General features: G+C 37.7%; 1 protein-coding gene across 1 annotated transcript; it reads right to left on the reverse strand.

Annotated features, from left to right (window-relative positions):
• Nucleotides 1–3,783: 3,783 nt before the first annotated feature.
• Nucleotides 3,784–14,405, reverse strand: GPX7 (glutathione peroxidase 7). Its single transcript, XM_074877171.1, has 3 exons — nt 14,199–14,405; nt 6,821–7,082; nt 3,784–4,843 (listed from the first exon to the last, which is right to left on the reverse strand). Exons 1-3 carry the CDS (start codon nt 14,403–14,405, stop codon nt 4,680–4,682), a joined length of 633 nt encoding a protein of 210 aa, XP_074733272.1. The 3' UTR covers nt 3,784–4,679.

Consider the following 14,405-nt stretch of genomic DNA (forward strand, 5'->3'; position numbering starts at 1 on the left):
TGTGCTTGCCTTCTAGAATACAAGTCTGCTCACTTAAAATGCAATGATCGTTCCACTGTTCTCATTTTCTGGAATTAGTTTAGAAGATCTTCTTGAGCAGGTATCTTGCAATGCTTTGAGATAAAACAGCATGCCTTATCTCTTAGGCCTGTAGATTGACGGCTTGGATCAGGTTTTCTAGGCTAAGAATGGAAAGTTACTCAGGGCTGACTTCATCTCCTGTGTAGAGACAGCTGGAAAAGGCCAGCCATTATCACTAGACAGGCCCCCACTCTTGCTTATCCTAGGTGCTGCAGAGTTGGCATAAAAGATGTAGCTGTTTTGCTGTTTCTCATCCTGTATTGTGGGCATCACTGGGTTTGTGAGCTGGCTAGGTAGATGAGTTAGCTGTGTGGCATTAGATCGCAGAGTCACCTCTGTGGTGATGTTCAGGTACAGCTCAGTTATTTCCTTCTGCTCTGTATATGTCTCTGCTATGGAGCTTTAAGATGGTTCAGAATTAGTTTTCAGATCTCTTGGTACTTTCAGTATCTCATCTGTCAAAGGGTTTGTAAACCCCTTTGTGTTTTTTCAGTGATGTTTTTATTCCAGGATCTGTTAATCATGTCAGAATACCTGATTTCTCTGTTTACTCAACTCTTTCTGTGAATAAGTCAGAGGTAAGCTTGTTAAATTTCGTTTGGCTCTCTGAGCAGCTGCAGTAGGAATTTACATGGGTATAGGATGTATTTGGTTGATTGAAGGTAGTATAAGCTTTGTTTTGCTTAATCAAAGGGATGTCCAGTCTTCTGAAAGTATTGACTACGGTCAGCTATTTATTGAACCAGATGCTGATGTGTTTGAAATGATACACTGGGTACCATCCAGTAGAGAGAAATTGTGTCTGGTTTGCTCCTCAGGTTTCAGACCAGAATTGCATTAGAAACTTGAATGAAATGTCCCTAGCATATAACTAAAATACCAGAGGTGGCTGTAAGGATAACTAGGCTATCTGGTTTTGTTCTCCTTACAATGCTAAAAAAAAGAGGGTTAAACACCTCTCTATTGCTCCATTCAATTGCTCTATTTCAGTGCAGCATATTCCATTTCAAAACAGAGCTTTGGATATATGTCGGTCTGATTTTACATTCTTTATGAGACAAAATTTTGAACAATTAAAAGTGTCCTGTCTAATTTTAAATTTATAGTTAGGCTTTAAAATTATTTATTTTCTGTCTGGCATGCCGTAGAGGGCACATGACTCCATACAATCATGTGTCTAGGTGCTTAGTTTAGCATTTAAATCAACATGCCAAGAGTTTACACCTTCAAAATTGCAAACTGTGGGAGATCAAGTCGTAGATGATCAAGATAATCACTCTCCATGCATAAAGGTGCTCATCTGTTAATGCACACTAATACTTTCTCTGCAAAGTTAGACAAGCTGCAAAGAAAATAGTCTCATATATTCAGAGTTTTTTACAGTTTTCAGGACTTGCTGCAGGGAAGATCTCTGTCACATTAAAACAGTGTTGGAAGTCATGAGCCAGAAAAGTTATTCCTGATCTCTGAATGCCTTCTATATAGTCTCAACAGACAAATTCAACCCAGTGCAATTTGCTCTGCGATTTTTCTGAGCAGGAATTCATGAAGTACTTTTAACCTGACTAGATATGAATTAATCTACCACTGAGAATATTTACTTTAACTTTGATTAAAAGACCAAAGCATTTGTTCTACAAACTGATTCCAAAACAATAAAGGATGGAATATATGCCACATGCTTGATTTAATCATGTAAGTGTTTCTGTTAACTTCAGGGAGAGTAGTTACGTGCTTAAAATCGTGTGCCTGTTCAAATTTGTTGTTGTTTCAAAGCTTGCACATGTAATACTTTCCTTAGTTCCCTTTAAATTGCCAAACTGGTAAGAACAGCAACTCTAACAGTGATCAGTATTAAGTTACTTAGGGCACTCAGGCATCTGCTCAGACTTCAGACTGCAGAACTTCTTAGCTCATACTAAAATAATAACACTAACAATTACAGCCTCATTGTTCTTTGACAGAAACCCTTTGAAAATCTTGTCAGCAAGAGTTCTTTTTATCTCAACAAAAACACAGCGTACAGGTCCCCTGCTCTTCACCCTGGGATGCTTTAAGAAGAATCTCGTCTTGTCCAATTGCAGTATAATTGACAAGTGAAAGTTTTTTTTGTGCTTCATAATGCCTTTAAAAGCAGCACAAACAATATTTGCCTATATAGTATGAACCCTTTCCAACTGATCATTGCCATTATATCTCTTTAGACTTCTAGAATTTGTCCAGTACAAAATGCAAGATCATATCTATCTAAAGCCAGAGTTCCGTTCGAACGTATCTATCTAAATCCAAAGTTCTGTTTGAACTTGGACATCCAAAATTGAAATAGAGAGGTCTTAAAATGTCTTTCAAAGCATGGTCTGGGCTCATCCAGGCTTGAGTTACAAAATAGAAACACACTTCCTAAGGAGAAAATTTCAAGCCCTGCAGCACTTGCTAACAGCATACTGGGGCATTACATTAGTATCAAAGGACAGAGAAAAGAGGAACAGTCTATAGGGTAATAAAAGATCTCCTTTTCTAGTAGTTGAATTCTCTGTCCCAGCACAGTATCAGCTGGGTCTGATTTTCCTTTGTGATATCCCTAGTAACAATTGTCTTAGAGTGATTCATATAAGAATAGACTAAATGACTGAATGGACTGTAGAGTTCACTTTTTTTCACCATCAGAGGAGGAAAATACAGGCATATTCACTGCCACAAGCACCAATTTCCTGCACTCCAAGTGAGAAATAGCTGATGTAGCATGGAACATACATACTCATTAGTATCAATATGACCCAAACACTTTCATGCCTCATTTGTCCCAAAGATTCTTTGGCTGCAAACTGTCTTTTCATTTCTTTCTCATTTCTCTCTTCTTACTTGATCTCTCCTTTTGCTGCTGTACTTCTGTTACTTCTTCCTTTTATTGCCTCTTCCATTCCCCCTTTTTTGTTCACCTAAAACTAAAAAACCTTGCTCTCAGCTTTTTTCAGGCAAATTGAGTTTGTTTTGTGCAGTACAATCTCTGCCTTTCAGGGTCTTCCTACAAATCCTGAAGTACCTCTAGCTCTTACTTCCTTAGATTAGTCCACAGAATGAGTCCAAAACCTCAGGAGACAGCAGCTGTTCAAGCATTGGAACTATAATGTACTCCAGGATCAACCCTTTTCTTACCAATGGTTCATCAGTACTCTTCTTTCCCCTCTTGTTCTGCAGGCCAGTGCATGCCATAATACTGGCCTTTCAACTACAGCCTGTTTGGATACTGAAGAGCTATAATGGTACTGATGAGTTGGAAAAAGTCCTTACTGTGGTCAGGTCAATTAAGGCTTATTTGTATACTTGGACCCTGACAACTATATGGACAAATACTGTTTGTGCTGCTTTTAATGGCATTATGAAGCACAAAAAAGCTTTCACTTGTCAATAATGCTGCAATTCGACAAGACGAGATTCTTCTTAAAGCATCCAGGGTTAAGAGCAGGGGACCTGTACACTGTGTTTTTGTTGAGATAAAAAGAGTTCTTGCTGACAAGATTTTCAAAGGGTTTCTGTCAAAGAACAATGAGGCTGTAATTGTTAGTGTTATTATTTTAGTATGAGCTAAGAAGTTCTGCAGTCTGAAGTCTGAGCAGATGCCTGAGTGCTATATTTGAAAAAGGTGCCATTAAACATTTGTAACATTAACGTGATATTAAACAATGTAATGTTATGTAACAATTAAACATTTGAAAATTTATTTCCATAGAAAAATGTTGATTCTCTAATGTTTGTCTGTACATGCAGCAAAATTGGATGGTGTTATAAATTGACAAATTTAATATCAATTGTGTGAGGCAAGAGTAATTCTAAGGCAAAATGCTAACAGAAGAAACATTTCATATAGGCTTTGGTCCTACAGATATTCAACTGGATATTTAAATATCACCTGATAATCCTTACTGGGGGAAAAATGCAGAAATTCTTCTCATAGCTTTTAGGGAATTTTTACAGAGACTTTATCTTCATATTTCTTTCATTTAAGTTTTATAGATGTATTTTTCCCATGCCGTTCTTAACTGACTTTCTAGACAGATTAAATTAAATATGTTTGGCCTTGGTAACTAGAAAGACATAGATCTATGTAAGTCTGCCTGGTTTGAAGGTATCTGTTTTGGTCCTCTTCCTAGCACATGCCTTAAGTCAATCTTTTACTTTTTACTTTTTATTCTTTCACTTTTTACTCTTTATTTTTTCATTCAGATCAAAATATGACAACAGAATTGTAGATATCAATGACATCCCAGTCAGGAAATTCTTGTTACTCTGAGCCTTCCTTCTTCCTACAGGTACATGAACTGACTTCCTGTAGTGTTATCAACAATTAATAATTTGAATTGGGAAAGAAACAATTGTTGACGAGTTCTTCTTTCCCAGAAAGGTCAAACTGAATTCAGTTGGAGAAAAAATTTAAATTACTTTGACCATGCTAACTTGCTGTTTTCTACATTCTTAGGATGGTAAATATAGATTACCTAATTTCCCTTCCCCATATACTCTCTTTTGGAATGTGAAAAGACAAAGTCCAGCCCTAATTCTCAATAAAGATATAATTGGCATGCTGGGATTTTTGAAAGTCATAATTCATCTTTCTTCTTCAGGATGATTTTCCTTACAAGTTCTGTAACATAAGGTCTTATTTCTTCAACAGAGACAGTAGAGTCCCAGGCCTTTACTACTTTCCCATTGGGGTCCACCAGGTATTTCCAGAAGTTCCAAGTTGGTTCTTCTCCTGTAGAATCTATGGGCAAAGAAAAAGTGGAAACTTAAAAAAGAAAACCATGTCAGCCAATTCCTGACATTTGTTCATGTCAATTTGATGATTACCCTCTCAGAGGAAGAAGGAATGTAAAATTAAGGGGGAGTTCAGACTGAATGATAAGATAAATTTTCTGACAGATTGGAAGCTTTAACTAGACAGTAGTCCCCTGGAGACTAATGGGAACAGTCAAGCTTGAGACAGACAGACACTATAATTGGTGTTAAACTGTGTGTGTGAATGTGTGTGTGTCTCTGTGCTATATAGATAAATCTGAAACAGTTGAACATTGATAGGAAAATGGAATTTGGCATAACAATATACCTGTATCTGTGCTATATAGATAAATCTGAAACAGTTGAACATTGATAGGAAAATGGAATTTGGCATAACAATATACCTGTATCAGGACTGATTATTTGCTCGCTTATCCAGATTTTTTCCTCCAAAAGCATCCAGTATCATGTGCTTCAGAAGAATATTTCAAGAAATGCTACATGAAAAAATAACAAAGTAAATTGTTCCAGAAGGTTTCCTTCTAATCCTCATCTATTACATTTTTTCCCTCCATGACCACATACTCATTTTACATGAGTTGCATTTTTATCCTTTACTATTCTGTCACATGACTAACAAAATTTCCAGGATTTTCAATCAGTCCAGGAGCCTCATCCCACTAACAGCACAAGTACAGATGCTACAGACAAATTAGCATCTTTTTGCATTGATTATACATTGGGCAAAATCTCATAAGGAATCAGAAGATATTTCAAAGTATCAAGACACAGCCAGACCCACACTGTTGAGTATCTTGTCATTATGCTGCATAAATACACTGCCTCCAGCAGCCTTCCTTTGCATGTGGACCAACAGGGAGACAGAAGCTTCGCAAGTTTCTTGTGACATGTCTGCAGTAACAACCCCGCTGGGCAAAACAGAAATGGAAGGATGTGAAGAGTATAAAAGGGAAGTTTGGCTAGCAGAAAGATCCATTACAGACACCTGAAAGGAGGTGTGCTTGGGGTAGTCAAAAATAATACTACCTACACTCCTTTAAATTCAGTAGTATGTGGGAGAACGGTGTGGTGCTGGAGAGAAGAAGCAACAATATGGTCCTTGCAGAACACAGCTTGGGTGACACCATGTCATATTGGGCTTTATGATATATCATTGCAGGAAGACATTTCCTTCCCATTGGATAAAGACCAACATTTTAGTTTAGCATTTAAATTGTATTTAGAGCATTTGTTCAGTGCAAGAAAAGTAGTGCCTTGATAGAGAAAGTAGTGCCTTGATAAAGATTATCCTGCTTTGTACTGTATTTTGGCACCTGTCTACTAAGAACCAGCAAAACCTCTTCAGGTCTCAGTGCTAGCTGGAATGCAGATTAGAACTGGAGGAACTGTACAGTACGGCTATTCTGATGCTTGGCAAGGAATGAGGAAGGGAGTATTCAAGGACATCTCTTAGTGCCTGGTTTCACCTTTTTGATTGTTGAAGTAAATTATGTAGGCGCTTTGCCTCCACGTATCCTACAGCTCTTGAGATGAATCTTATAAATCCAACCTGCAGCAGTTATGTCACAGGAGAAGCGCTTACAAGACTGCAAAGGGGCAAAAGGAAGATCAGGTGTTGTACACATACAGGAAAATATTTCAAGACCTATATTCCACTTAGAGGTTGATTAGAGTAGCTTTTACAGGGTATTTGTTATTTGACCAGTGTCCTCATCCCTGAAGATCTTTTTAGAAGGTTAGACAAAGGTGTCAGGGGTGACAGAGAAATTCTGCCTTGTGAAGGAGGATGAGCTACATGACTTCTGACCTCTTTGAGCCTGACAATTATGTGTTATGATTCTGTGAACACAGTCACAGATACCGTTTTTTCTGTCAGATGGTATTTTGTGTCAGAGGAATTCTACATTGGGGAAACAACCCTCCAATGTTCCAGGTTACTCACCAATTAAGTACTTGAAGGCAGGAATTGCACCGGCTCCGCTGACTGCAATTTTGCTGAACATAGGAAAGGAGGCACCGTAAGTCTTTCGTGCAAAACTCTCGATTTCTTTGTTAGTGTCTGGTTCTTGCTGCCCAAATTGATTGCATGGGAATGCCAGCACATTGAAATGATATGGTCCGAGGTCTCTCTGTAACTGTTGTAAGGCCTTGTAGTGGCTATCTGTATACCCACACTCACTCGCAACGTTGACAACAAGCGACACCTGAAGAATAAGAGAGATTAAAAAATGTGCTGCACATGTCGGTTTTCCAACAAGTAGGCTGGGATGCAGATTATTTTCAAAAAATGAGAATGTCTAGAGAACTGTGACTGAACACTTATGTTGAAACTACATCAAGTTCTATTTACAACCAGAAGATTTAATATTTCTTTTATGTATTCCCATATGGCAACCATGAAGATAATCAATAAACTGCTAAGCAATCTTAATTCTCAGTTTACAGGGAATCCATGTTTCTCCATTCTGCCTTTTGGATAGTTACTAAGCATATTTAAGAAATGACCATCCAGCTAAGGTATACCAAGTTGCTTGAAAGAAGATTGCAAGTTAAGGTATTTTTGGTAGTTCATTTATCTGTAGCGAAGCATCTGTTCTGCGGCATCTTTTCTTGTACAGAATCTAGCACTCATACAGAACTGCCTGATCCATTTATCATTGCTGGTGCAGATGTCTTGATATGGAAGTTAACAGAAGCAATTACAGGGGTTTGGGTGGGTCTATGCAGTATGGACTGTAAAATTTCCCACCATGTCTAGAGTAAGTCTACTTAGTTGGGACAAAATGACAACAGATTTTGCATAAATGTTTACTGTCTCAATTAGAGATTCCTAGAAGTGAAGACTGTGCCCACTATCCTTTAAAGAGTTATTCCTGTAGCTGATTATCTTTGACGTTGTGTGCATTGTGTCATTCAGACATTGCCACCAGGCATGTATCTGCCTGTGCAGATCCAGCAGAGAGGAAGATGCCAAATATAGATGAACACCACAGGAAAATAAAGGCATGTGTAAGGAGAATACATGGTGGAACAGATTCTACCAAGAATTTGTTGGGGAAATTAAGTGACCTAACCCTGAGCTGACACATATTACACAGTTTCTCAAAGCCATGAAGAGCTTTCCATTGGGTTTTTGAGATATTTTATCCTTAAATAACTTCTAGAATTTACTTTTAGACTTACAGTTTTTATTATTCTTATGAATTTTGTGAGTTGCCATGCATTCTACATAAATTGAGTCCATTCTAATGTATTCTTGAGAGTGGAATAAAGCTGAGTATCATAGATCCTTTAGATAGAACATGATTAATAAAAATAGTATTGCGCACTTCATAGTGCTGTTTTTTACACATAATTACATTCTATTCCTTTTTCCAGACCAATTTGTAGAAGTCATAAGGTAATATAAATAATACTAAAAATGTTTCTACCAACCTAGATTAAAAATCAGGCATAGTGAAGAAAAAGCGTTATGATTTGGGAACTGAAATTCTACCTCGTCTACACTGAATCCAGTGGGTTTCCACAGATTATACATCAGACCAGAAGCTGGTCCTTCATTCTCAAATTGCAAAAAACCTTTCAATTCAATCAAAGCAGCCAGCACATTCCTCAGTGCTAGTACAACAACAGTAGCTATTCACATTGGATCTTTCTACAAGGGTTTGGAAGTTTCACAGAAGCTGGCACGCTGGTTTCATTACTGTCAGTGTGAGACAGCAGCGTTAAAGAGCCCAGTGCTGCAAGAGGAAAGCCTGAAGCTTGGACACATTAATTGATCAGATCAAATTACACAGCAAGTAGCTGCAGTGCAAGAAAAGGAAGAAAAATATCCTGACTCCAGGTCTCACGCTCGTGTGTCTGTGACCCCTGGCTTTGCTCAATTTAAACTTTGGATTCTAATGTTACTATTGTTCCATATTCCTATCTGAATGTTTTTATACAAAATACAAAAGTATATAGGAAATATGAATAGAGTGCATCAAATAAATTATAATATATGAAAAATAAATTACTACGTGTGTATAGTGTTTTAAGGTCAGAAAACAAACTGGCAATAAAAACCCACAATCTGGGTAAGGTGTGGGATAATAGGATGAAATCCCTAGGAGGGTAGGAATGAGTAAGGAAAAAGCTAAGGGGATCTTGGTGTTTATCATTCCTTCCATTAAACATTAACACTTACTCTGTGTATTTTGTGCCTTCTATAGGTATATGGCTATATTTAAAGTGGTTTTGGAGCGGCACTGTTTTCCCTGGAAGACAGGTAATCTTATAAAGCAGGAGTTGATGTCATCTTCGTTGTGGTGTAGTGTGTCAACAGAATACAATCTAAGTAATCCGTACACTTGCATATGAAATATGATCTGGAGCCATCTAGCTAACTTCCAAAGCATCACATTCACTCAGTCTACATTTACAAGCTCTACCTGAATTTTTAAATTCAGTCTCCTAAAACATCCAAAGATATGGCTTATAATTAGGTTTCTTTTTTTTTTTTTCAGAGAAGAGGTAATAATTTTATGATGCATTCTTGTTGCAGACTGTCAGCATTTCAAATAGAATTTATATATTGAATGTTAAAAATAACTATTGGCAGTTCTGTTCTTTTTAAATAATCTGTATATACCAAGCACAGTGACAACTGTGGTTTAGGATGACTGAAGTAAAGATAAATTGTAACACTAGGAGTTGAGGTCACATGTAGTTCTTTCATATGAAATTCGAGAGGCTTTTTAAAGTACAGTTTAAGACTCAGCATTCTCATGATGCAGAAGTAGTCATAGAGCTTACTGTATTCATAGCTATTAGTACTTTATCCCAAATACAACGGTAATGTAAGAATTTATTGTTGGAGGCTTGGGGGAAATAAGGTTGTGTAGGTATTATGTTCACATTATAGCAGATATGAAAGATGACTTGCCAATGAAAGCAATCAAGCTTTTATAACTTTCACTTGATTTTGAAGTTAGAAGGGCTTGAAAGAATTCACTCAAAACCAAACAATTTTAATTTACAGCTGTTTAAAACCAGTGATTACTGGGCATGGTGGTGCAAGGCGTGAAAGCTCACACTGCAAATGGTACAATCTTCCAAACGTTCTCCCACAAAATAAGAGGAAACTACACACAGCATTTCTTAGAATGGCAGACACATTCTGCTTCTCTTTTTTCCTTAGAAAAATTCATTCTATTACTGAACTCCATAATTTAATAGTGCAAACCTCCGAAAAGTATAACTAATGCGTATAATACAAAACTTTCAGGATTTATTAGAATTTCATAAGGAATGTTTAAAATGATTATTTAAAAGTCTTTACCAAGTTATTTTTCAAGTGTCTGGTACCAGAAGTGATTAAATCTGGTGACATTTTTTTGGTTTGTATTTTATTTTTAATAAATAAGTCATTCTTTTTGTTCTCATGAAGAGGCTTTACTTTGACTTCTTACAACTATTAGTGATTTAAATTAAGTTCAATATGCCTCTTAACTGACTTTAGGCTCTGAGAGTGCAAGTCAAGTACACCACCTAGTGTGCAGTGCAAACAATTCATCCTGGACCTTGCAAAAATTGTTTAATTTAAGCTGAATTCTGTATTAACTGTTGTCTAACCTCTTAATACTATCCTTCCCTTCCCTTTGCTTAGAAAACCCATGCATTCTAGTATTTATTTAACATTGCAAAAATAGTTCTGGGTTTACTTAATGTTTATACCAGTGTACCTCCTTGAGGAAAACATCCCTGGAGAGATTTATTAATCTGCTATCAGCTTCAAGTAACCCTTTGTGGGTCTTTTAGCAGAGACAGTAGATACTTAGGTTTTTAGACCTAGAGATTCTTAACTGACTCCATCTGACTGATGGAAGAACCAGCCACAAGTGTCAGATTACATCGACTCACAGAGGTGTTACCTTCATGCGAAAAAATAGCAATACTTTGTAGAGTAACTAAGCAGCTATACTCTGTATTTATACGCATTCAGTAATATTACAATCTCAGATTGCAGAGAGCTGTGATGCAAAGTGCCTAGCATAACTTTCAATAGTAAAATAATACTTTACGTTGTTATAGTGCCTAATGCTTTTACATTATTATAGTACCTTTGGTTTGAGATTTCCAAAGACTGCTTAATTACACCTCAGCACACTGTACTTAGCTGTGTGGTAGGTAGGTAGGCAGCTCCTATTATATGTAGATAGGTATAAACACAGCATGGAACAATTGATACCTGGGAGTTCTGACTCCCAAATAGATACTATTTTTGGTAAGAATACTGCCTTTTACACCATACCTGATAGAGATCATAAAATAAAATATAAAATTTCCTGAATTAAGTAGGTAGATAGATTAGATAGAAAACTAATCTTATTTGGATCCTGTTGATTCTTTTCCAACCATGCATCACTGCCCTTCATTTTTAATGTAGATGGGCCAACATCAGTATGGTAGCCTGGAAAAATCATCAGAGGATGGCCGCCTTGTGCAATACAGTAAAACAGACAGCTTTTTGATCTGTTTCACTTGTGGTACCCTTTTTTCAGTTGGAATATTTCTCCCTTTCTTTGCTTTCAGGTAGATGTAATATGATACCTGATTTTGTAGCATGTATGCCAAATTTTTAGCATTCTGGCAATATGATTTCTTATGCCTCACATATTTCTGGTATTTTTGTTAAAGTGAAGGATGAGTTGTATCTGTGCACATTTATTCCAGAAAAAAAGAAGTCCGTTCCCTGTTTTCTTTCATTTTTGTTATCTCAGAATTGTTAGTACATTTCTTATTTACTGTATAATGGAGGGTACTTGTGACTTGTATCAAGATGCACTTGAAGGGAAATTGAATTAGTATCAATCAGTCTTATTTTTTTCCTACTAAGAAAAATTGTTTCAATGATCTGAATACAGAATAATTTATATTAATAATGAGTTATTGAAGAAAGATTCTGCAAGTCATGAATTGCACTGATTGTTTATACTTAGCATGGCTCTTGTGTTTTTAGTATAATCAGAATTTTTTTTTAATTAATACTCTAGAACCTTCTGGATTTTTTCAATTCCCAGTTAGTTTCTTAAGTACCAATTAAGTAGTTATTTAATTAAATTACTTGAGTGACTGAATTGAAGAAAATGTCTTCTCCACATCTCCCAGAAAGCTTAAGGCTGTTAAGAGCCGGTTTAGCAATTAGCAGACTTGTTCCAGGGGCTAACTAGTGACTCACTTTCTCTAAAACACCAGCAGCACATACGTAGTACTTACATACTATTTGCTTTCTTTTAATAGCTTTAAAATATTATGATAAACCTACATCTTAAGATTACTTATCTAACTGCAGATTTAAGTAGGTTTATTTTAAGAAATAAATGAGGTTTTATTAACCTTTCTCTACCTTGATATTGAGTTCTGACAACATAATGACAGAAAGGGATGTGTTTTATTGCTAGAATTTTCTTTAAAATTGTGCCCGTGCATTATTAAACAACAGCTAGGTTGATCATTAATAGGGCTCTCTGATACAGAAGCTGGTCATCACTTTGTTGGAATAAACTATTCTGGATGGCCTAGCAGAGATGAGGGAGTACCATTCACTGATGGCATTATCTTTTCCAAGGCACGGCTCTAGAGCTCTCCCCTCATGAAACCAGTCACGCCTGGAGGATGGCCTGCTATCAGAGCACTGCTGGAGATACAGACATGCTCCCCTGTGCTGCTGTGTTCATGAGATACCAGAGCAGGCTCTGCAGCTTGTTATGGAGGGGATGAACACCCACAGCCCTCTGCAGGGTGGCTGTAAGGAATTCGTCTGGTTCCCCCTTTACTCCTTTCCATGTGGATTCTGGCCCTGAGGTAGAGAAGCTACAAGTGGTATTTGCTTATTCAGACAGATTTGCAGATGACCTGCAGACAAAACATGCCCCAGTAACAGCATTTATTGACAGAGCTTTTGGAAGGAACTCCTAAAAAAAAGCAAATATTGCTTAATATTAAATAGGTTCCATGGTTTTTCCAATATAGGTATTTGAGAGCGCATTGGACCAGTTCTGCTCTATCTGAATTGTGAACGGAGAAGGAGGAGGACTTTGACCAGGTAAGATTCAGACCTCTCATTTGGTCCAAATCCACCAGTATCCCTTTCTACTGAGCTCAGGAAAACGGACATCTTCTCCCATATACCTTCTCTGTCTTCCTGACGATGTTTTAGTGACCTGCTGCTGTGGATTAGTGAGCTCAGAGACCCAAGAAGGCGGAAAAGGAAGGTGGAAAGACAAAGCTGGAGACTAAGGGTGAACGCAAGAAGTGGTGCCTGCCTTTCTGGGCAGCCGCTAAGCTACTGGTCTGCCTGGCACTACCACACATGATGTGTCACTTGAGCACTAAGGGTGTCAGCTGTGGGCTTTATGTTGATTTAAGCTTCTGTAATTTGTGCATGTGGCTATGAGAGCTTATAGTATTACGCACTCTGTGTGCTAACTTCCACTCTTCCACAGGTACTGACCATCTTTCCTAGATGGTCAAACCACTAACAAAAAAAAAAAAATCGGGTTACATTCAAGGAAATTGTTCCTAAAATGGGAAGGAAAGCTGTTCCTAGAACTCCTTAACGTAATATGTAAATTTAAAAGGCATCCTAAAAGTATACATGTGTCTACATGCCCATTTTCGTATTGCTCTGTCACACTAAAAAGTGACACAGGGAGTAGCACGATGTTGCTACAATTTCCATATACTGATATTAAAATAATTACTTTGACATATCTCACTTTTTTACTAATTATGGTGAAATCTATTAACTCCATTAGCCACTGACTAAATCTCATCTTTTTTCTTAATGCAGAACATTAAGAAGGGATGGGACTTAGGCAAAAATAATTTACTAAAAAGCATGCAGTTAAAAGGCAGAAATGAGCTCTAAAAGTAAGTTACACAAGGCTACAAACTTCCTGAGCTTCAAATTTAATAGGGTCAACCCAGTGCAATCCATCCTGCTGAACGAAAGGCAGGCAGACAGGCAGGCAGGCAGGCATTCCCTGCCTGCCACGTCTACAGGCAGCAGCCTGCACAAGGAAAAGACGCGGACAGACACCGAGGTTAGACTGCAAACGTTTTATTTAAGTAGTGCAAAGACCTACGGAGCGGTATCAAAGGAAGCATGCAGGCAACACTCCAGATCAGTTAAAGACGAGTCGTAAAGCCAAATCTATCTGCATGCGTGCACCAAGTTAATGTACAATCTCTCCACCCCCACTTGGTTTCTGCAGACATGCAAGGACTGGCTGGTTAGGGAGCCTGGGCGAGAGCTGCCCATCTCCGTGCAGACTTACCGAGCCCCTGTATTTCTCCAGAGAGACTAGTTTGCCCCTGATGTTTACAACTTTGAAAGTGTAAAAATCAGGCTCTTTCTGCTGCGTAGCGGAGAATGCTAAGAGCAGGAGTGCTGCAATTGCAAGGAGCATGGCTAGAGGGATGAGGAGAACTTTGGGGAAGGAAGAGGAAGGCTTGTGCTCCACACTGCCCTCAGGATCTAGCAT

The sequence above is a fragment of the Strix uralensis genome, chromosome 8 (assembly GCF_047716275.1).
Source record: "Strix uralensis isolate ZFMK-TIS-50842 chromosome 8, bStrUra1, whole genome shotgun sequence".
NCBI lineage: Eukaryota > Metazoa > Chordata > Aves > Strigiformes > Strigidae > Strix > Strix uralensis.

Coding starts and splice junctions, on each gene's coding strand:
- GPX7 (XM_074877171.1), bottom strand. CDS start 14,405: ATGCTAGATCCTGAGGGCAGTGTGGAGCACAAGCCTTCCTCTTCCTTC. Junction 7,083..14,198: donor TGGAGAAATACAGGGGCTCG/GTAAGTCTGCAC, acceptor CTTATTCTTCAG/GTGTCGCTTGTTGTCAACGT. Junction 4,844..6,820: donor TGCCTTCAAGTACTTAATTG/GTGAGTAACCTG, acceptor CTTTGCCCATAG/ATTCTACAGGAGAAGAACCA.